The sequence below is a fragment of the Ovis canadensis genome, chromosome 2 (genome assembly GCF_042477335.2).
Source record: "Ovis canadensis isolate MfBH-ARS-UI-01 breed Bighorn chromosome 2, ARS-UI_OviCan_v2, whole genome shotgun sequence".
NCBI lineage: Eukaryota > Metazoa > Chordata > Mammalia > Artiodactyla > Bovidae > Ovis > Ovis canadensis.
In genome coordinates this window covers 226,040,209-226,062,286 of record NC_091246.1, presented here as the reverse complement: position 1 = coordinate 226,062,286, position 22,078 = coordinate 226,040,209, and the positions used below count along the sequence as shown (strand labels likewise).

At 46.6% G+C, this 22,078-nt stretch overlaps 1 protein-coding gene across 3 annotated transcripts in view; it reads right to left on the bottom strand.

The window, feature by feature from the left end:
- The window catches only part of STK36 (serine/threonine kinase 36), a 31,392-nt gene that overhangs the window by 1,697 nt on the left and 7,617 nt on the right, over window positions 1-22,078 (bottom strand). For 2 of the 3 annotated variants that reach the window (XM_069574531.1, XM_069574532.1), the window contains exons 10-26: window positions 21,490-21,589; window positions 15,509-15,652; window positions 10,408-10,587; window positions 9,485-9,582; window positions 8,925-9,030; window positions 6,748-6,898; window positions 6,148-6,275; window positions 5,204-5,308; window positions 4,749-4,847; window positions 4,574-4,662; window positions 4,232-4,295; window positions 3,937-4,047; window positions 2,704-2,778; window positions 2,095-2,266; window positions 1,683-1,830; window positions 1,342-1,489; window positions 60-806 (exon numbers count right to left, since the gene is read on the bottom strand). In XM_069574531.1, coding sequence (XP_069430632.1) covers window positions 60-806; window positions 1,342-1,489; window positions 1,683-1,830; window positions 2,095-2,266; window positions 2,704-2,778; window positions 3,937-4,047; window positions 4,232-4,295; window positions 4,574-4,662; window positions 4,749-4,847; window positions 5,204-5,308; window positions 6,148-6,275; window positions 6,748-6,898; window positions 8,925-9,030; window positions 9,485-9,582; window positions 10,408-10,587; window positions 15,509-15,652; window positions 21,490-21,589 — 2,665 coding nt within the window. The remainder of the gene's footprint in view (window positions 1-59; window positions 807-1,341; window positions 1,490-1,682; window positions 1,831-2,094; window positions 2,267-2,703; window positions 2,779-3,936; window positions 4,048-4,231; window positions 4,296-4,573; window positions 4,663-4,748; window positions 4,848-5,203; window positions 5,309-6,147; window positions 6,276-6,747; window positions 6,899-8,924; window positions 9,031-9,484; window positions 9,583-10,407; window positions 10,588-15,508; window positions 15,653-21,489; window positions 21,590-22,078) is intronic. The other variant, XM_069574533.1, reaches the window with a different exon arrangement.

Here is a 22,078-nt window from a genome sequence, read left to right as displayed (position 1 = left end):
CTCAGAAAAAATGTAAAAACAGCCCTGTCGTGGTGATTCACACGTCCCCTGGGATGTACCTGATGGATGCAGGGCTCCTGTCGGAGGCTGCGGAGAGCAACGAGGGCGGCTTCCTTCACATTTGGCTGGGGGTCTCCACACGCCATCTCCAGGAGCCGCTGGGGCACTTGGCACTGTAGCAGCTCCTCCCCCAGACCCTCAGGCCCCAGGTTGCCCAGAGCTGATACGGCATTGCGCCGGATACCAGCCTGAGGATCTTCAAGCAACTGGGTCATACCAGGTACTGCAGCTGCCAGGGCAGGTCCCAGGGGACCAGCTTGGTAGGCTGCATTGCCTACAGCGAAGCTGGCTCCACGCCGCACAGCAGGGTCCTTGTCTCCGAGCCCCAGCAGCAGAAGGTTGAGCAGTCCTGCCTGGCTCTGCAGGGCCCCACGCAGGGCCATGCTGTGTTGGAGCAAGTGTCCCAGGAGCCCGGAAGTACGGGCTCTCACAGAAGTCTCTGGGTGGCTCAGGAGGCTGCGCAGGGGCCGATAGGATTCATCGGAGCCAGCCAGGAGTTCATGGATAAAAGACAAATGGCTAGGAGACAGTAACCGGGCAGTGTGGGCCAGGAGGGAGAGAAGGTCAGACGTCAGCAGAGGCTGGTCACCCAGGAGGGCAGTGGAGAGGAATGAGATGGTGGTTCTAGGGGAGGCAGCCACTGTGTTCACGAACTGGTTGAGAAACGCGGGACCCGAGAGGGCCAGGCGTGTGAGGAGACTGATGGGCAGCTCGACTTGTGTCACTGGGAGATGGTGGCAGCAGACCTGAAGAAGGGGAGGGGTGCAAGCGAAACAGTTCAGGGAGAGGGAGAATGCGCTGCTGAGAAATAACAAGAAGCCCAAAATCTGGGGGAGAGAAGCCAAGTTCTGCAGAGAATACCACAGAGGGCCAAAGACCTGTCACAGCACCGCACTCGAGACAGACACACCCTGGAGCCTGGGAGAACATGTCCTTCCCAAGGCCAGGCTGCGGTCTGCAAGGCCTCGGTCTCTCTGCCTTCAGAGACCCACTCACTGCTTAGTGCCAACCATCGCCAGAGAAGCAATTCCTGGCTGAGGAGCAGCGTCTCCAGGGCCCAGACCGGGATAAGAGAATCAGGAGAATCCAGACAGGGGACTGCTAGAGAGAGGAGTCACCAGCCCAGCTCCCACCACAGGCCTCTGTTTAGGCTTGCATGCTTCCTCCACTCCAGTCTCAGATGCTGTATGCCTCCAGGGACCTGGGAGAGCCCTAGCGCTGTCAGGAAGTGAATGTGACACAAGGGTGACCACTTTCCTTCCTGGCTGGCTTCCCTGGTACCTGCAGTAGGTGGGCGGTGACTTCTGAGTCTGTGAGGTCAGCCAAGACACCTTCAAGGAGGTCAGCATCCACATCCAGGGCAAAAGGGAAGCAGAGGAGCTGGCAGACAGAGAGCACCACGATGGGGAGAAACTCAGACCCTTGTGACCTAAGGAGGGCAGCGGGGAAGGATGGACTCGGTCTGGCTCACCCAGCCTTCCATATTCTTCCCCCAACTCTCCTTCCCCAACCTCAGTAATCACATTTCTTGCCTCACAGGTCAAGCTGTCAGCTCTTTCTCTCCTGCCTCCCCCCTGTCCATCTCACCCATAATAGCACTGAAATTGAAATTTTCAACTCACGCCTGGCCCAGGTGATTCAGGAAGCTGGGCGAAAGCAGATGCTTCAGGGTGGACATGAGGATACTTCCACGCTGAGACAGGTGCCTCAGGCATAACTGGGGCTCCTGGGTAAAGGTGGCCATGGCCAAGCTCAGCAGGGCTGCCATGCCTAGAAACACCAGCAGTGGAGACCCAGTGGAGTAGGCAAGAGGCCTAGATGCCCCTGCATCCCCACGGTTCTCAGGGCCACCACCTGTTCCCTGATCCCTTCCCCATCCTTGAGCAGCTCCTGCACAGACTCTGCCATCCCCTCCCAAGGCAGCAGCACTAGTAGCCCTCTCCATGGGCCAACCCAGTTCCAGGCTGTTTCCTCTTGAAGAAGGATCAGTACACTGGCCTGACAAAAGGAGCCACGCTGTCAGAAGTGAGATACCTTGGGGTGAGATGAGCGTCCAGTCTGGCTCTGAGCTTTGTGGGCTGGACAGTGACACCTCTTCCTGTGTAGATGCCTCCTCAGGGAGCCTCAGAGCCATGAAGAAGCGGTGCCACAGAACGGTCCACATTTCTGAGCTGGCCACGTCCCTTATAGGATTACCCTTCTCCTGCTAAAGCAAAAATTGAGAAGGGGAAAGGGGGAGGTCCAAGTCAGGAGTCAAAAATGCCCTTTTTTTCACACTTCTTCCTGATCTATGAGGAAGGGGAGTCCCAGAAACAATTTTTTCTGTTTTCCCACCTAAGATTTCCCTGTAGTCTCAGTTTCCTCTCTTATCACATCTTAACCCCCCTGACCTCTCAACCCATGTGTATGCTTACTGGAAACCAGGCAATTATGGCTTTCTTTCCACCGAATCCCAAGGGATGCAGCTGAATGGTTATCCTTTAAGGGTCTGTACTGGGGCAGATGGGCCCAATCTTAGGCCATCACTGGTAGTCTGAGAGGGGAGGTGACTGTGTGGCTTATTCCCTCCTCTTGGCCAGTGGCCCCCCAAAGCGCCCAGTTTCTCTCTCCTTAGTTCCCATGCATTCTGGGATGCAGCTGTACCTGGGTAAGGAGCTGCAGCAGAAGGATGAGGAGGCCGTCATAGAATCCACAGCCACCAGGTGGAGTCAGCCGGACCTGGTAGAGAGAGTCAGGAAGACAGTAGATCCCTGAGAGGGGAGAGCTGACCTCACAGACCTGCACAGCCAACTCCAAGTCAGGCAGAAGGAGCTCTTCTTCAGCCCAGAGTAGTGGGGAGAGTTCTTTTGGACTTAGGGGTCTTGGATGGATGGATGCATAGCGTGCTCAATTGTGTCCGACTCTTTGTGACCCCGCAGACTGCAGTCTGCCAGACTCCTCTGTCCATGGAATTTTCCAGGCAAGAATACTGGAGTGGGTTGCCATTTCCTCCTCCAGGGGATCTTCCTGACCTAGGGATCAAACCCACATCTCCTGCAGGTCCTGCAATGGCAGGCAGATTCTTTATCACTGTGTGTCTTGGTTCCTGCCTATTCATTCAACAACTATCTCTGTCCTAAAGACACACAGTTTGGTAGGGTAACCAGCCACAGAAACAATTACAGTTTAGGAAGACACTTACTGAACAAGAGGCTGTGAGGTAGGGGCTGTGGAGAGGGAGGAGGAATAGCTGAGATGCTAACTTTGCCCTTAGAGGTAGGAAACGGATGGGATTCAAAGTTTCAAATGCAGACAAGGAAGGAAGAAGGCACAGCTTATATAAAAGACAGGTCATGAAAGGCCACAGTGAATTTTTGAAATGTGAACTCTTTGGTAGAGGAGGATTAGAGAGCCCAGGGATAACGGATGAGCTCTGTGTAGCCTGCTAGCAAATGTGGACATTAACCCAGAAACTCCATGGGAAGCTGCCGAGGACCTACACAAGTTCCATCCATATAGGTAAGACTAGTGCCTGGTACTCAGCACATAGTTAAGTGTGAAATGACTGGTTGAGCAATCAGGCAGGTTCTCCTTTAAGAAAGCTCACTTTGGCATCAGGGAAGAACACTTGAGAGTAGAGATCCTTCAGGAGGCAAGGGCCAGAGCCTGAGAGAGAGAGCAAGAGGGAGGGAAGGAGGGAGAAAGATGATGCCTCTTCCTCCCCCTTCAGAGGTCCTGTGTGTTAACAACAAATCTAAAGCCCTGACAGTCGGGGTGACAGGAAAGACTCCTGGATTCCCTCCAGGTTTATTGGAATTTCAGGTTTTTCTCCCTGAACACAGACCTTATCTGACTCAAAGAAAACACATCTCTTCATTTAGCACTGAGAGGACTCACCTCTGCAGGGGCAGACAGGGCATGTGTAGCTGCAGCGATCCACTCCACAGGCTGGAGGTCCAAAGTCACACCTTGCTGACCAAGCTGCCCCAACAGACAGGCCGCCGCACTCTGTGGAGAGTCAGATGAGGAGGAGGAATGTCCCAATCTGAATGGTACTCAGGACAGGCAGAGAGGGTGTCTGCCTTCAGAAGAATGCCTCACAAACAGCTGCATATTAGGAAACAACTCTTCTGCTCCCAGAAGGTGGGATGATAGGGTGAAAAGGGGAGGAAGATGAACGCTGAGAACTCACCATAAGAGAGACGATGTGCGAATGCGTAAAGACAGTAGCAATCTCACTGCCTAGCTTCTCCATTCTGGAATAAGGAGATATATCAGGGATGCAGCTGTGTGAAAGGAGGCTGCTGAGTGACCTGCCCTCTCCCTTAGATGGCGCTCTCCACCAAAGCTGCATGTCCGCCTCCAGGGCACAGAGTTGGTGGGAATCTAGGTCTCTTCTTTGCAGGGAAACCTTCACTCTGTCCTAGTCCCTCCCAAGGACAGGCTGTATGGTGTCACTCCCCATAATCCATGTCAGGGTGACCTACGTGGGTGGAAGGTATCCATGTCAGGGTGACCCTACTTTATGACTCACCCAGAAGGCAGATCTTGGAGGCGAAGGACAAGAAGAGAGAGGAGGTAGAGAGTCACTTCAATAGACTCTTCCCTATCCACTACCTTTACCTATAAAGGAAACCCAAGGCATCAGAGTGTCCTCTGATTGAGATGGTGGGACCCCTAAGAGATGCCCACTTGTGCCACTGGCCTACCTTGCCCTGGGCCAACTTCAACAGTGAGTCCAAGGCCAGGGGTTCTTGCCCGAGAAGACGGCATAAGCGCTCACTGACGTGGCAGCAGGAGTAGAGAACCTAAGGGGTGTGGGAAGGAGGTGGTCAGGGAGGCAGGTCCTAGACTGGAAGGCTCAGCTGAAAGCAGGCTAGCCTCTCAACAGATCTAGAGGTGTCAGAGAAATTCAGGCCATGTCCACCTCTTGCTGAGAGACTGAGATGCAGACATGTCTCAGTTCTAGTGAGGACTGGCTGACATCTGGGCTATTTCAGCTGAACTGATTTAAAAGCAGAAAGGTGTCCTCCTCTGTGGGGGAGCATCAGCGGGGGGTGTCTCTCATCTCTCTCTGTTTCTCTCAGTGTCTCTTTCCCTCTCTTTCTCATTCCTGGAAATGAAAAAGAAATCTGAGGGGCCAAGAGTGCTGGGCAGGCAGTACCTTGAGAAGGGGTAGGCACAAGATGGGATGCTGCAGGGCAGAGATGAGGGATGACCTCAGGTGGTTGCTGTCTTTGGTGAGCTGATCAGCCAGATGCTGAGAGATCTGTGGAGACATACCTGAAGACTCAATCCCATTCCCTTTATTCCAATCCTATTCCTCTCATATCTCCAACTAATCAGGGCTCTCAACCCCTTGCTTGCTACTCTTCCCCAGATTCACCAGGAACCTCAGACCTCATTCTATCCCCAGTCTTCATGCTCAGTGGAAAAGCAAAAGACAAGGCCTAGGTAAGTCCCACTGCAGGCGGGTACAGAGCAAAGTGTTGCTGGCCAAAGGGAGCGGGAAATCTGAACCCTAAACCCTCGAGCAAGCATCAACTGTGGCTTCAGATCAGCCACCCCACCACATGGGCAGTTTGTCATGGAGCTCTTCAATCAGCTGGCCAAGGGCCCTGGGATTCTGGCTATATCATGTTTGACAAGTAGCCCAAACCTAGTGGTTAGCATCTGCTTCTGGAAGTAATGAGTAAAGGCAGGCAGAGAAGCTTGTTTTTCTGCTTTTCTGAGACACTGGGACCAACCTCCCCAACCCTGGCAACAGCGACAACAAGAACAAATAACTGCAGTTCAGGACTTCCCAGGTGATCCAGTGGTCGAGAATCTGCCTGCCAGTGCAAGGGACACGGGTTTGCTCCCTCACTCAGGAAGATCCCACATGCAGCAGGGCAACTAATCCCATGCACCATAATCACTGAACTTCGGCTCTAGAGCCTGGGCTTTGCAACGAGAGGCTACCATGAGAAGGCCATTCGCTGCAACTAGAGTAGCCCCTACTCTCTGAAACTAGAGAAAGCTTGAATGCAGCAACCAAGACCCAGCGCAGCCATAAATAAATAAATAAAATTTAAAATAAAAATGGAAAAAAAAATGTGTAGCTTAGACCTGCTCTTTGGCTTCCCAGCAGCCTGGCAGCCCCACGGGAGTCGTGCACATGGCCGCCAGTGCCGAAGAAATGGCTCCAGGCAGATCCTCACTCTGCTCCCGAAGCGGCTGGCTCACCTGGGGGGCTCCTGTGCAAAAGGCAAAGAATGCAGAAAGGCATGGGTTGTTTCAGATTCTCCCTTCTTTCTCTCAGTTCACAGTTACTTGCTGCTGCTGCTAAGTCACTTCAATCATGTCTGACTCTGTGCGACCCCATAGATGGCAGCTCACCAGGCTCCCCCATCCCTGGGATTCTCCAGGCAAGAACACTGGAGTAGGTTGCCATTTCCTTCTCCAATGCATGAAAGTGAAAAGTGAAAGTGAAATTGCTCAGTCGTGTCCAACTCTTCACAACCCCATGGACTGCAGCCTACCAGGCTCCTCTGTCCCTGGGATTTTCCAGGCAAGAGTACTGGAGTGGGGTGCCATTGCCTTCTCCATCATAGTTACTTAACACAGGCTAAATGCCAGACACTATTCTAGGCAACCGGCAAGATAAAGAGCAGTGCTGGTCCTGCTGACAAGTCAGTCAAGAGAACCTCCCCTCCCCATTCCCATTACCTGGGGGGCTATGGAAAGGGAGCTGTGGGACTGTCAAGCCATGAAGGAGCCCGTCCAACACAGCCCGATGTGTAGTCAGCAGGCTGGAGTAGAAGGCTTTGGAGATGGTCCAGCTATTCCCGTCCATGGCTTCACACAGAACAGTAAAGCACTAGGGGAGACGGGCAGGGTTCACATTAGCACATCAGAAACCAGACTGGACTCAGGGTAAGGAGCAAGGGTTCCTGGAGAACCTGAGAAAGGAGGGGAAAAACCCAGGGGGACCAGTTGTTGAATTCTAAGTATTCCTCACACAGAAAGTGCAGAGTGATTGCCTTCATGTTTGGGAACAGGAATTTTAGGTGTCAATCCTATTTTGATCAGCTGCTCACTAAATGATATTTCTCGAAGTAGTATTGTGGACCCCAAGTATAAGAATTCCTGGGGATTCGTGGGTCCTTCCCAACCTGGTCTTCAGAATTTATTCCAAACACCCCATGCTACTCATTGCACAGTGACATATGAGAAGTGCTGACCAATAATGTGAGTCACTACCGGCCAAAATTTAGGTTAGACATTAACAGCTTCCTGACCAGAAAGGATGAGGGATGTTAAGACAGGCCCCCAGACTAGAAGAGATTGAATGGACTGCTAGCTGGAGGTAGGACTGCAGCCACATCTGCGCTTCCAGTTGCCAGTCTGAAACTAATCAGACAATCGTTTCCTTCCTTGCACATGTTCATCTCTTAACAGTCTCTTCTGAGACCAGTCAGAATTCGGCTATTTTCTCTTTCAATCCTCCCTTCCTGTCCCTCACATGCAGAGTCCAGGAGTCACTTCATGGGAAATAGATAGGAAAACAGTGGAAACAGTGTCAGACTTTATTTTTGGGGGCTCCAGAATCACTGCAGATGGTGATTGCTGCCATGAAATTAAAAGACGCTTACTCCTTGGAAGAAAAATTATGACCAACCTAGATAGCATGTTCAAAAGCAGAGACATTACTTTGCCGACTAAGGTCCGTCTAGTCAAGGCTATGGTTTTTCCAGTAGTCATGTATGGATGTGAGAGTTGGACTGTGAAGAAGGCTGAGCGCTGCAGAATTGATGCTTTTGAACTGTGGTGTTGGAAAAGACTCTTGAGAGTCCCTTGGACTGCAAGGAGATCCAACCAGTCCATTCTGAAGGAGATCAGCCCTGGGATTTCTTTGGAAGGAATGATGCTAAAGCTGAAACTCCAGTACTTTGGCCACCTCATGTGAAGAGTTGACTCATTGGAAAAGACTCTGATGCTGGGAGGGATTGGGGACAGGAGGAGAAGAGGACGACCTAGGATGAGATGGCTGGATGGCATCACCGACTCGATGGACGTGAGTCTGAGTGAACTCTGGGAGATGGTGATGGACAGGGAGGCCTGGGGTGCTGCGATTCATGGGGTCGCAAAGAGTCGGACACGACTGAGCGACTGAACTGAACTGAACTGAAAATAGGTCACACTGCATACTGCTTCTGCACCTTAATATAAATTACTGTTTCTGCCTGGAATGTCCTCCCTGCTTCCTTGCCTCATCCACCTGGCAAACTTCTGAGCATCCTTCAAATCCTAGCAGAGATGATTTCCTTCTTCAAGGTTTCTTCTATGATCCTATGTCTTTCCCTGATGATCCATTGGTTAGGACGCCACACTTCCACTATGGGGGTCCCAGCTTGATCTCTGGCTAGGGAACTAAGATCCCACCTGCTGCATGGTGCAGCCAAAAAAAAAAAAAAAGGATTTTCCTATGACCCTCCAGGTAGTGTGAGTCTTCCTCAGTGGTGCTTCTGTGTTTTATATGAAGTTCTAGTGTTTTTATTTTATTACTTTGATAAATTTTATTTTAAAATTTATTTATTTGGCTGTACCATCTTGGTTGCAGCATGTGGGATCTAGTTCCCTGGAGTCTTGGCCACTGGACCACAAGGGAAGTCCTTCTACTGTACTTTACACACTGCTGTCCTTCATCACATTTATCCTACTAGACTAGTCCTGATCCCTTGAAGATACGGACTTCCTCTGACTTAGATGGTATACAGCACATAGTTGGCAGGCAACAAACATTTGTTGTATTACTTAATCTAACCCTATACAGTCATGAGAAACAGAATGGGAGGAGTATGGGGAAAAGCAGAGACAGAAATCTGGAAGGGAGAGCAGATTACCATAAGGCTGTCCCTCCGCAAAGCCTGCTCAGACTCATCTGGCTGGGCCAGCAGTTTCCCCAGCAGGTCCAGAAAGAGGCTGGCGGCCTCCTGAAATACCTGTAGGCTGGGAAAAAATGAGTCCTGGTTTCTTCTCATCTCTCTACTAAATGCCCACATGTGGTGAATGGGTCAGTTCACAGCAGATAGGAAAATCTCTGCAAAGGAACACATCAGAACGCTCTCCCTCTCTCTCCTCACACATACACACAGAGGCTCACACACACCTCCAGGCCTCTTCTCTGCCATTTTCTCTAGCTTATTCCCACCCTGAGCCTTCCATTCAGTGTATGGTAACTACCGCTGACCCTTAGAACCTGAAATTCTGTGGGCAAATTTGGAGGTGACTCAAGGTCCTTAAAAGGACTTGCTGGACTCTGAGAGGTCACTCAGCTGACCCTTAAACCTGTCACAAATCATGGGTTCTCCTTACTTAGCCTCTTCGTAATGGGGAGGGGAAAAAATGGGGGTAGAAACTGAAGCCAAACTGGTCAACAGCACAAGACTGCCTCTCATCCCACCTGTCACCTGTCTGGCTCCTCTCCAGATTGAAGGTGCAGGCAAAGTAGGCCTGAATCACAGCCACCAGGTCCCGTACGAAGGCCCCATACCAACATTGCTGCCAGGGAAGAGGACAGAATTAGGGCAACTCAGGGGACAGAAACAAAGAGCAAGGGAAAAATGGGTCAGAGATCCAGCTAGGCTGACCAAACAGAAAGGGACAGAGTGAAGAGAACCTTCAGACAAAGAGAGGAGATCTCAAGGTCACAAGTGGTGGCCAACAGGCTATGAACAGCCCAAAACGTGTCCTCTTTGGTCTGAACAGCATTTTGGAGTGTAGCAGGTTATATTTTTCAAAATAGCACAAATTCTCTTCTAAATGCCTTAAAAACACTCAAGACTAACACTCATCAGCAGAGTGTACTTCTAGCCACCCAAGCCTTGGCCCCAGTAAACACTTCTGCATTCCAGACTCTTGGTTCAGCTGTGGCGGGACACAGCATGGGCACATGGATATTGAGTCTCAACCTGAGCTCTCCTGCTGATCGTCTCTGTGACCATTTACAGGGTAGTGCCCATGGGTGAGCTAATCTATGAATATTGAGGAATTACACTGAAAAATCTGGATTTCTAGCTTCTCTCAGAAAACTGGAGGATGTGGCACCATAAGCCCATTTTCCCACCGAGCAACAGTGAGCTGGATGGGTCTGGGCACGGGACCTCAGTTCTTCACATTCCTGCTATTCATACAGTCACACATGGTCTACTCCCCTGGTGACGGTATCTGCCTGGCCTTGGAAGGCATGAGAATTTGCAATTCGTAATCTACTAAGTAGATAGGAAGAAGAAAAAGAAAAGGCAGAGGGGCTGATAGAGATGGCAGTTCGAAGAAAAGAAATACAAAGAGAAGAAATGCCAGTCAGTCCTGAGAGGCAGCACTTACCTGCTGGATACTGTTGTTCTCCTGGCTGTGTCTGAGGAGATGGAGCAGCAGCCCAGGGAGCCGGGCCTCACGGCAGAAGGAATACAAGGGAATAGAGTCACTGCAGCTGGACAGGAGACCGCTCAGGACCCGGAGTGCAGGAAGGATGCGGGGAGCACCCTCCAGGACGCCTTTTAGGATCTGGGTGACATGAGGGAAAGAGACAGTAAACTGTGTTGTGAGAGATAAAAGAGTCACAGACACCAAGTGTCCCCAAGATGCTGACAAAGAAGACCCCGTGTTCTTACTCCTTTTTCTGGAAATCTAAAACCCAGAGAAGGAGAACAGAGGAACAGGGAAAGTGCACCAGGAAAGGGAACTGTAGGTGGCCAGGACCCCTGACTTAGAGGTGACTAAGGGGGAGCAGGATCGCCCCCTCAGTCAGTGACAGACCTAGTGACCATTCCTATCTGCTCCCTTCCTTCTCCAGCCCTTCACCTTAAAAGAAAATGAAATGAAACCACACACACACATTTCTGAAAATTAAAAACAATGGGCACAAAACAGTGCTGTTCAACTCCAGATAGACAAAACAATATTATTCAGCTCTACCTCTGGGGTTAACAAATTGCGACCTGCAGGCCAGATCCAGCCTACTACTTACTTTCATACAGCTCATAAGCTAAGGACAGTACTATATTTAAATGGTTATTTTTTAAAAGGTTATTTTTCAAAAGAAGACTAACATTTACATCAAGTACTTTACAATATGCCACTCATCATTCTAAATCTGCTCATTTATTTACTCAATCTTTACAATAACCTCAGTTACTGTAGAGTAAATACAGTTACCAACTTTATAGGTAAGCAGACCGAAGCTTTCAGACAGATTAAGTAAACAGTCAGTAATCACACGCAGGGGGCTTCCCTGGTGGCTCAGTGGTAAAGAATCCTCCTGCCAATGCAGGAGACGTGGGTTTGATCCCTGGTCCAGGAAGATCCCACATCCCAGGAGGAGCAACTATGTCCATGCGCCACAACTACTGAGCCCTTGCTCTTGAGCCTAGGAGCCGCAAGTACTGAAGCCCATGCACCCTAGAGCCCGTGCTCCACAAGAGGAGCCACTTGTGGAGAAACCCTTGTGCTGCCACCGAGAGTAGTCGCCACTCACCACAACTAGAGAAAACCTGGCAGCAGGAGACCCGGCACAGCCATAGACAAAAAACACACACAGTAGTTCAGCTGGAATTCCACCTCAGAAAGTCTCACCCTGGAGGCAGAGTTGCTAACCTCCTTTCCCACTGAAAAATTATCTGACACAAGGAGGACATGTAGGGGCCAAACAAGAGGCGCAGGGTGCCAAGACAATGCAATGGTCAAAGGAGAGTCTTTTCAACCAGTGGTGCTGGGATGATCATATATCCACACACAAAAAGATGAATTTAGATCTCTACCTCAAAATACATACACAAATCAACTCAAAATGAGTCAAGAGACCTAAATGTCAGAGCTAAAATTCTGGAAAGTTTTTATTTAAAAATAGGAGAAAATCTTTAAGACTTTGGGTTTAAAAAAACATTTCTTAATATAATATCAGAAGCAAAATCCACAAAGGGAAAAAATGGTAACTGGACTTCAAAATCCAAAACATTTGTGCTTCAAAAGACATTCTTTAAGAATAAAAGGATAGATTAAGACTGGGAGAAAAAATTTGCAAATCGCATATTTGATAAAGGTCTTGTATCCAGAATATATAAAGAACTCTTACAATTCAATAAGAAGACAACTTTAAAATAAGCAAAGCAAATGATTAGACAGTTCACCAAAGAAGATCTACAAATGGCTGGTAAGCACATGAAAAGATGCTCACATTAGTTATTAGCAAAATGCAAATTAAAATAGCAATGAGATAGTATTTTACACTCACTAGGATGACTATATTCAAAGAGACAGATAATAATACATGTTGGCTGACTTTAGTTTTTGGGATTCCAAAATCACTGCAGATGGTGATTGCAGCCATGAAATTAAAAGATACTTACTCCTTGGAAGGAAAATTATGACCAACCTAGATGGCATATTGAAAAGCAAAGACATTACTTTGCCAACAAAGGTCCATCTAGCCAAGGCTATGGTTTTTCCAGTAGTCATATATAGATGTGAGAGTTGGACTATAAAGAAAGCTGAGTGCCGAAGAATTGATGCTTTTGAACTGTGGTGTTGGAGAAGACTCTTGAGAGTCCCTTGGACTGCAAGGAGATCCAACCAGTACATTCTAAAGGATATCAGTCCTGGGTGTTCATTGGAAGGACTGAAGCTGAAGCTGAAACTCCAATATTTTGGCCACCTGATGTGAAGAGCTGACTCATTTGAAAAGATAGAAGTTGGGTGGGATGGGATATTGGGAAAGACTGAAGGCAGGAGGAGAAGGGGACGATAGAGGATGAGATGGTTAGATGGCATCACCAACTCAATGGACATGAGTTTGGGTAAACTCCAGGATTTGGTGATGGACAGGGAGGCCTGGGGCGCTGCAGTTCAAGAGGTCGCAAAGCGTCAGACATGACTGAGTGACTCAGCTAAACTGAACTGAACTGAATACATGTTGGCAAAGATGTAGAGAAATGAGGACCCTCATACGTTGCTGGGAATGCAAAATGGTATAGCCACTTTGGAAAACAGATTAGCAGTTTCTTAAACATAAATTTACTATCTGACTCAGCAATTCCACTCCTATGCATAGGCCCAAGAGAAATGAAAAAATCATTTCATTTCAAAACTAAGAGTTCAGTTGTTCAGTAGTGTCCAACTCTTTGCGATCCCATGGACTGCTGCACACCAGACTTCCACGTCCATCATGAACTCCTGGATCTTACTCAAACTCATGACCACTGAGTCGATTATGTCATCCAACCATCTCATCCTCTGTCATCCCCTTCTCCTCCTGCCTTCTATCTTTCCCAGCATCAGGGTCTTTTCCAATGAGTCATGTCTTCGCATCAGGTAGCCAAAGTATTGGAGCTTCAGCTTCAGCATCAATCCTTCCAATGAATATTCAGGACGGATTTCCTTTAGGATGGATTGGTTGGATCTCCTTGCAGTCCAAGGGACTCTCAAGAGTATTCTCTGAGACCACAGTCCAAAAGCATCAGTTCTTTGGCACTCAGCTTTCCTTCTGGTCCAACTCTCACATCCATACATGACCACTGGAAAAACCATAGCCTTGACTAAATGGACCTTTGTTGGCAAAGTAATGTCTCTGCTTTTTAATATGCTCTCTAGGTTGGTCACAGTTTTTTTCCAAGGAGCAAGAGTCTTTTAATTTCATGGCTGTAGTCACCATCTACAGTGATTTTTGAGCCCAAGAAAATTAAGCCTGTCACTGTTTCCATTGTTTCCCTTTCCACATGCCATGAAGTGATGGGATCAGATGCCATGATCTTATTAGTTTTCTGAATGTTGAGCTTTAAGCCAACTCTTTCACTCTCCTCTTTCACTTTCATCAAGAGGCTCTTCAGTTCCTCTTTGCTTTCTGCCATAAGGGTGGTATCATCTACATATCTGAGGTTATTGATATTTCTTCCAGCAATCTTGATTCTAGCTTGTGCTTCATCCATCCTGGCATTTCGCCTGATGTACTCTGCTCAGAAGTTAAATAAACAGGGTGACAACAGCCTTGACGTACTCCTTTCCCAATTTGGAACCAGTTGTTCCATGTCCAGTTCTAACTGTTGCTTCCTGACCTGCATATAGGTTTCTCAAGAGGCAGGTCACGCGGTCTGGTATTCCCATCTCCTTAAGAATTTTCCACAGTTTGTTGTGATCCACACAGTCAAAAGCTTTGGAGTAGTCAATAAAGCAGAAGTAGATGTTTTTCTGGAACTCTCTTACTTTTTCTATGATCCAATGTATGTTGGCAATTTGATCTCTGGTTCCTTTGCCTTTTCTAAATTCAGCTTGAACATCTGGAAGTTCTCGGTTCACATACTGTTGAAGCCTGGCTTGGAGAATTTTGAGCATTACTTTGTTAGCCTGTGAGATGAGTGCAATTGTACAGTAGTTTGAATATTGCCCTTCTTTGGGATTGGAATGAAAACTGACCTTTTCCAGAAAAGAAACAGAAAACATATGTTCACACAAAGATTTCCTCATGGATGTTCAAAGTAGCATTGTTTATAAAAGCCAAAAAGTGGAAACAACCCAAATTCCCATCAATTTGTGGAATAAACAAAATGTGATATATGCATACAATAGAATACTAATTAGCAATAAAAAGGAACTAAGTACTGATACAGGCTACAACATGAATGAAACCTCAAAAAACATTATGCTAAGAGAAGGAAGCCAAAGACCATCCATTGTATGATCACATTTATGTGAAATGTTCAGAAAAGGCAAATCTATGAGACAGAAAGCAATCTCCTTGTAAGTGCTATGAGTAGGAATGATGATTAACTATAAATAGCTACGAATTACCTTTTTGGGGTAATGAAAATATTCTAAAACTGAATTATGGTGATCATTAGTATACCTATATTAGAAAATATAATAAATTGTTACATCTGTATTTTTTATTTTGTCAAAAATTTTGTAGAAATGTGTTTTCTTTCATTAGAGAAGTAGTTATGGGACTACCCTGGCAGTTCAGTGGTTAAGACTTCGCCTTCCAGTGTAGGGAGTGTGAGTTCAATCCCTGGTCAGGGAGCTAAGCTCCCACATGCCTCTGGCCAAAAAACCAGAATATAAAACAACAGAAGCAGTACTGTAACAAATTCAATAAAGACTTTAAAAGTGGTCCACATCTAAAAAATCTTTAAAAAAGAAGAAGCAATTAAACGATATCCTCCATTTTTTTCCCTCTTGGCAGTCAATGCCTAAAAAGGATACAGCTGAAAGCTTTCTTATCCTTGCTCTGAAGAATACTTTTCCCCTTTAGAAAGAGAAACCCAAGGTCTGCTCTTTCCGTATTACTAAAATAAATTATCAAATCTCCCTGAATTAAACAGACAGTAGTGAAAGAAAATTGGAAAGGGACTTTCTCCTTATACTAATTAATGTTTTTTAACACCTCATCTGTGAAAACAGTCTCCAGTCCCATCCATGGTATCCTTCTGCCAGTTACCTGCTCTCCAGCTTCATGCAGCTGACTCTGGATACGCTGGCAGAAGTCAGGATTGCACAGCAGGGTGAGAGGGGCCTTCAGCTGGACGGGCACAGGCTCGGTAGTCTCTAGCAGGTATTGCCACTCATCATCGCTGTCTTGCTCCTGAGGCATCGGGGAGAGAAAGAGGTCAGGAGGAGTGTGTCAGGTTCGAGGCAATAGCTCACACCCTGGGGAATCATGAAAGTAAAGTGAAAGTTTTAGTCACTCAGTCATGATGGACTCTTTGAGACCCCATGGACTGTAGCCCCCCCGGGCTTCTCTGTCCATGGGAGTCTCCAGGCAAGAATACTGGCATGGGTTCCCATTCCCTTCTCCAGAGGATCTTCCCGAACCAGGGATTGAACCCAGGTCTCCCACATTGCAGGCAGATTCTTTACCTGGGAAGCCCAGGGAATCATAAAGTAACTGCAAAAAGCCAGCGACTCCTTTGGCACAGCTGTATTTTTTTCAGCCACCAATTTAAAAAGATACAATTAGCAGTATGTGAGAGGTCTTGAAAAGTCTCTTGGAGAACACTAGCACGTGTGAATAAAGAGACACCTAGGAAAATGTCCACTGCATGGTTTATAATAACAACATAAAGCTAGTCATAGAGGAGCTGCCCTGCGTCCGAGGTCAGGGGCGGCCAGGAGGAGACACCCCGCATCCGAGATCAGGGGCGGCCAGGAGAAGCCACCTCACGCCCGAGGCCAGGGGCGGTGACCTTGAGGAGCCACCCTGAGCCCGAGGCCAGGGGCGGCAGCCTGGAGGAGCAACCCGAGGAGTGGTGGCTGCGCAGGCACAGGAGGGCCTAGAGGAGCTATCCCATGTTGAAGGTCAGGAACGGCAGCGGTAAGGAGATAACCCTCATCCAAGGTCAGGAACAGCAGCTGTGCTTTGCTGGAGCAGCCGTGAAGAGATACCCCATACCAAGGTAAGAGAAACCCAAGTAAGATGGTAAGTGTTGCAAGAGGGCATCAGAGGGCAGACACACTGAAACCATACTCACAGAAAACTAGTCAATCTAATCACACTAGGACCACAGCCTTGTCTAACTCAATGAAACCAAGCCCATTAAAAAGAATACATTTGAATCAGTTCTGATGAGATGGATGAAACTGGAGCCGATTATACAGAGTGAAGTAAGCCAGAAAGAAAAACACCAATACAGTATACTAACATATATATGGAATTTAGAAAGATGGCAATGATGACCCTGTATGCAAGACAGCAAAAAAGACACAGATGTGTATAGCAGACTTTTGGACTCAGAGGCAGAGGGAGAGGGTGGGATGATTTGGAAGAATGGCATTGAAACATGTATACTATGATGTAAGAATCGAATCGCCAGTCTATGTCCGAAGCAGGATACAGCATGCTTGGGGCTGGTGCACAGGGATGACCCAGAGAGATGTTATGGGTAGGGAGGTGGGAGGGGGGTTCATGTTTGGGAACGCATGTACACCCGTGGTGGATTCATGTCAATGTATGGCAAAACCAATACAGTATTGTAAAGTAAAATAAAGTAAAAATAAAAAATTAAAACAAAAAAAAACATAACCACAATTGACAAAAGAAAAAAAAAAAAAGAATGTGGTCCACTGGAGAAGGGAATGGCAAGCCACTTCAGTATTCTTGCCTTGAGAACCCCATGAACACTATGAAAAGGCAAAATGATAGGATACTGAACAAGGAACTCCCCAGGTCAGTAGGTCCCCAATATGCTACTGGAGATCAGTGGAGAAATAACTCCAGAAAGAATGAAGGGATGGAGCCAAAGCAAAAACAATACCCAGTTGTAGATGTGACTGGTGATAGAAGCAAGATCCGACGCTATAAAGAGCAATACTGCATAGGAACCTGGAATGTCAGGTCCATGAATCAAGGCAAATTGGAAGTGGTCAAACAAGAGATGGCAAGAGTGAACGTTGACATTCTAGGAATCAGTGAACTAAAATGGAATGGAATGGGTGAATTTAACTCAGATGACCATTACATCTACTACTGTGGGCAGGAATCCCTCAGAAGAAATGGAGTAGCCATCATGGTCAACAAAAGAGTCCGAACTGCAGTACTTGGATGCAGTCTCAAAAACAACAGGATGATCTCTGTTCTTCTCCAAGGCAAACCATTCATATCACAGTTATCCAAGTCTATGCCCCAACCAGTAAAACTGAAGAAACTGAAGTTGAACAGCTTTATGAAGACCTACAAGATCTTTTAGAACTAACACCCCAAAAAGATGTCCTTTTCATTATAGGGAACTGGAATGCTAAAATAGGAAGTCAAGGAACACCTGGAATAACAGGCAAATTTGGCCTTGGAATGCAGAATGAAGCAGGGCAAAGACTAATAGAGTTTTGCCAAGAAAATGCGCTGGTCATAGCAAACACCCTCTTCCAACAACACAAGAGAAGACTCTACACATGGACATCACGAGATGGTCAACACCGAAATCAGATTGATTCTATTCTCTGCAGCCAAAGATGGAGAAGCTCTATACAGTCAACAAAAACAAGACCAGGAGCTGACTGTGGCTCAGATCATGAACTCCTTATTGCCAAATTCAGACTGAAATTGAAGAAAGTAGGGAAAACCACTAGATCATTCAGGTATGACCTACATCAAATCCCTTTCGATTATACAGTGGAAGTGAGAAATAGATTTAAGGGTCTAGATCTGATAGATAGAGTGCCTGATGAACTATGGATGGAGGTTCATGACATTGTACAGGAGACAGGGATCAAGACCATCCCCATGGAAAAGAAATGCAAAAAAGCAAAATGGCTGTCTGAGGAGGCCTTACAAATAGCTGTGAAAAGAAGAGAGGCGAAAAGCAAAGGAGAAAAGAAAAGATATAAGCATCTGAATGCAGAGTTCCAAAGAAGAGCAAGAAGAGATAAGAAAGCCTTCCTCAGCGATCAATGCAAAGAAATAGAGGAAAACAACAGAATGGGAAAGACTAGAGATCTCTTCAAGAAAATTAGAGATACCAAGGGAAGATTTCATGCAAAGATGGACTCAATAAAGGACAGAAATGGTCTGGACCTAACAGAAGCAGAAGATATTAAGAAGAGGTGGCAAGAATACACAGAAGAACTGTACAAAAAGATCTTCATGACCCAGATAACCATGATGATGTGATCACTAACCTAGAGCCAGACATCTTGGAATGTGAAGTCAAGTGGGCCTTAGAAAGCATCACTATGAACAAAGTTAGTGGAGGTGATGGAATTCCAGTGGAGCTGTTTCAAATCCTGAAAGAGGATGCTGTGAAAGTGCTGCACTCAATATGCCAGCAAATTTGGAAAACTCAGCAGTGGCCACAGGACTGGAAAAGGTCAGTTTTCATTCCAATTTCAAAGAAAAGCAATGCCAAAGAATGCTCAAACTACTGCACAACCGCACTCATCTCACATGCTAGTAAAGTAATGATCAAAATTCTCCAAGCCAGGCTTCAGCAATACGTGAACCGTGAATTCCCTGATGTTCAAGCTGGTTTTAGAAAAGGCAGAGGAACCAGAGATCAAATTGCCAACATCCACCGGATCATCGAAAAAGCAAGAGAGTTCCAGAAAAACATCTATTTCTGCTTTATTGACTATGCCAAAGCCTTTGACTGTGTGGATCACAATCAACTGTGGAAAATTCTGAAAGAGATGGGAATATCAGACCACCTAACCTGCCTCTGGAGAAATCTGTATGCAGGTCAGGAAATAACAGTTAGAACTGGACATGGAACATCAGACTGGTTCCAAATAGGAAAAGGAGTATGTCAAGGCTGTATATTGTCACCCTGCTTAGTTAACTTATATGCAGAGTACAATGAGAAATGCTGGACTGGAAGAAACACAAGCTGGAATCAAGACTGCTGGGAGAAATATCAATAACCTCAGATATGCAGATGATACCACCCTTATGGCAGAAAGTGAAGAGGAGCTAAAAAGCCTCTTGATGAAAGTGAAAGAGGAGAGTGAAAAAGTTGGTTTAAAGCTCAACATTCAGAAAACGAAGATCATGGCATCCAGTCCCATCACTTCATGGGAAATAGATGGGGAAACAGTAGAGACAGTGTCAGACTTTATTTTGGGGGGCTCCAAAATCACTGCAAATGGTGACTGCAGCCATGAAATTAAAAGACACTTACTCCTTGGAAGGAAAGTTATGACCAACCCAGATAGTATATTCAAAAGCAGAGACATTACTTTGCCGACTAAGGTCCGTCTAGTCAAGGCTATGGTTTTTCCTGTGGTCATGTATGGATGTGAGAGTTGGACTGTGAAGAAAGCCGAGCACCGAAGAATTGATGCATTTGAACTGTGGTGTTGGAGAAGACTCTTGAGGGTCCCTTGGACTGCAAGGAGATCCAACCAGTCCATTCTGAAGGAGATCAGCCCTGGGATTTCTTTGGAAGGAACGATGCTAAAGCTGAAACTCCAGTACTTTGGCCACCTCATGTGAAGAGTTGACTCACTGGAAAAGACTCTGATGCTGGGAGAGATCGGGGGCAGGAGGAGAAGGGGACGACCCAGGATGAGATGGCTGGATGGCACCACGGACTCGATGGACGTGAGTCTGAGTGAACTCCTGGAGATGGCGATGGACAGGGAGGCCTGGCGTGCTGTGATTCATGGGGTCGCAAAGAGTCGGACACAAGTGAGTGACTGAACTGAACTGATCAGGGAATAATAAATAATGGCACATCTATGTTAGGAGACACTAAGAAGTTATTAAAAAGACTAGGATTTCCCTTGTGGTCCAGTGGTTAAGAACCCGTCTGCCAGAGCAGGGGACACGGGTTGGATCCCACATGCCGTGGGGCAACTAAGCCTACATGCCACAACTACTGGAGCCCACGTGTCCTAGATCCTGTGCACCACAAGAGAAGCCACCACGCTATGAGAAGACTGCTCACTGCAACCAGAGTAGCCCTCCCTTGCCGCAGCTAGAAAAAGCCTGCATGCAGCAACAAAGACTCAGCACAGCCAAAAATAAACAAACAAGCAAATCTTAAATAAAAAAAAAAGATTGTACTGACAGCGCATCATCACTCATGTAACATTTCTACCAAAAACGCATGACTCGTATCTAACCATGTGGAAGTATTGATCTGAGGAACATTCTACACGATAACCGACCTGGGCACCTAAAATCTGTCAATCATGAAAAACAAGGCAAGAAGTATAACATCTAAATGCAGTGAATGACACGGGACTGGATTGTGGATCGGGGGGGAATGTGTTTTTGCTATAAACATTACTGGAGCAATTGGGAAAATCAAAATATAGATTATAGATTAAGGAACAGAATCATATCAATGTCAGATTTCTGACTTCTATGAATTGTACTGAGGTAGTGCAAGTGCATCACCTAGCTCTTAGCAAATATGCACTAAAGTCTTTGGCAATGAAGGGGCATATCTGCAACTCACCCTAAAATGAATTTTAACAACTGGTGAATCTAAGTAAAAGGGTATATAGGAATTCTTGGTGCTATTTTCACAATTATTCTTTAAATTTGAAACCTTTCCAAAATAAAAAGTTAAAACCCTAAAAAAACAAGATTGAAGTAGGTATAGAAAATTCTTTACAACAGATTATACAGTAAGAGATGCATGAAGAAAAAAAATACCTACAGTCTGGACTCAGTAATGTAAAAACAGCCAAACTATATATTCTGTGTAGCTACATACATACATATAAAACCACAGAAAGTCTGGAAGGAGACAGATACCTTGGGACTGAGATAAGGCTAAGGGGGACTTTCCTTTTTACTTATGTACTCCAATTTTTTATAACTAAATGTTCACATACTATGCAATTAAAATCTATGAAGAAGGAAACAATTTTTAACACAAGGGGACTCATCCTTAAATGGTTGGAATCACTGTTACAGAAAACCACTACCAAGACCTAACACCCATGGCAGGGACAAAGCCAAGAGGAACCTCTAGGGCTCACCTCATTTTCCAGATCCACTGCATCAAGGCTTTGCTGGCCCATCACCTCCAGCCTCAGCTCTGGGAATGCTCGCTCACAGTCCTGAGTGATCCAGTTTTCCCTGACAGAGGAAGCAGAGAGTAGGATGAGTTCCAGACCTGTGAGGCTTAGGGTTAACTTGTCCCTCCCTCTATGTCCAGCATAGGAATGGAAAGCCACAGAGGACTGGCTACAGGAGATCTTCTAGGATCTGGCCAGGACAGCATATGTTCACTACACATATATCCTTGACTGCCCTCCCACTGTGAATCTTATTTTCAAATCTACCTTGGTGGCTTTCCCCTATAGCTCTCAAGTCAAATACTCTTTCCATGTGTCTGGAGATGATTTTTTTTTCCTTTTTGGTTAGTGTACAACTGAGACATAGAGAAAGGAAAGTTACCATGTTTCCTGATGAAATCAGGAAAGCATCTGGAATCAGAATTCAAGAACCCAAAACTTAGACTCCCAGGGCCCTGGCCACATTTAGGCAGTGATGAGTGACAGGACCATGCTGCATTTGCTTTGACTGGAGCCAAAGCTCTGCAAGTCATGTCATCCTATAGACCCT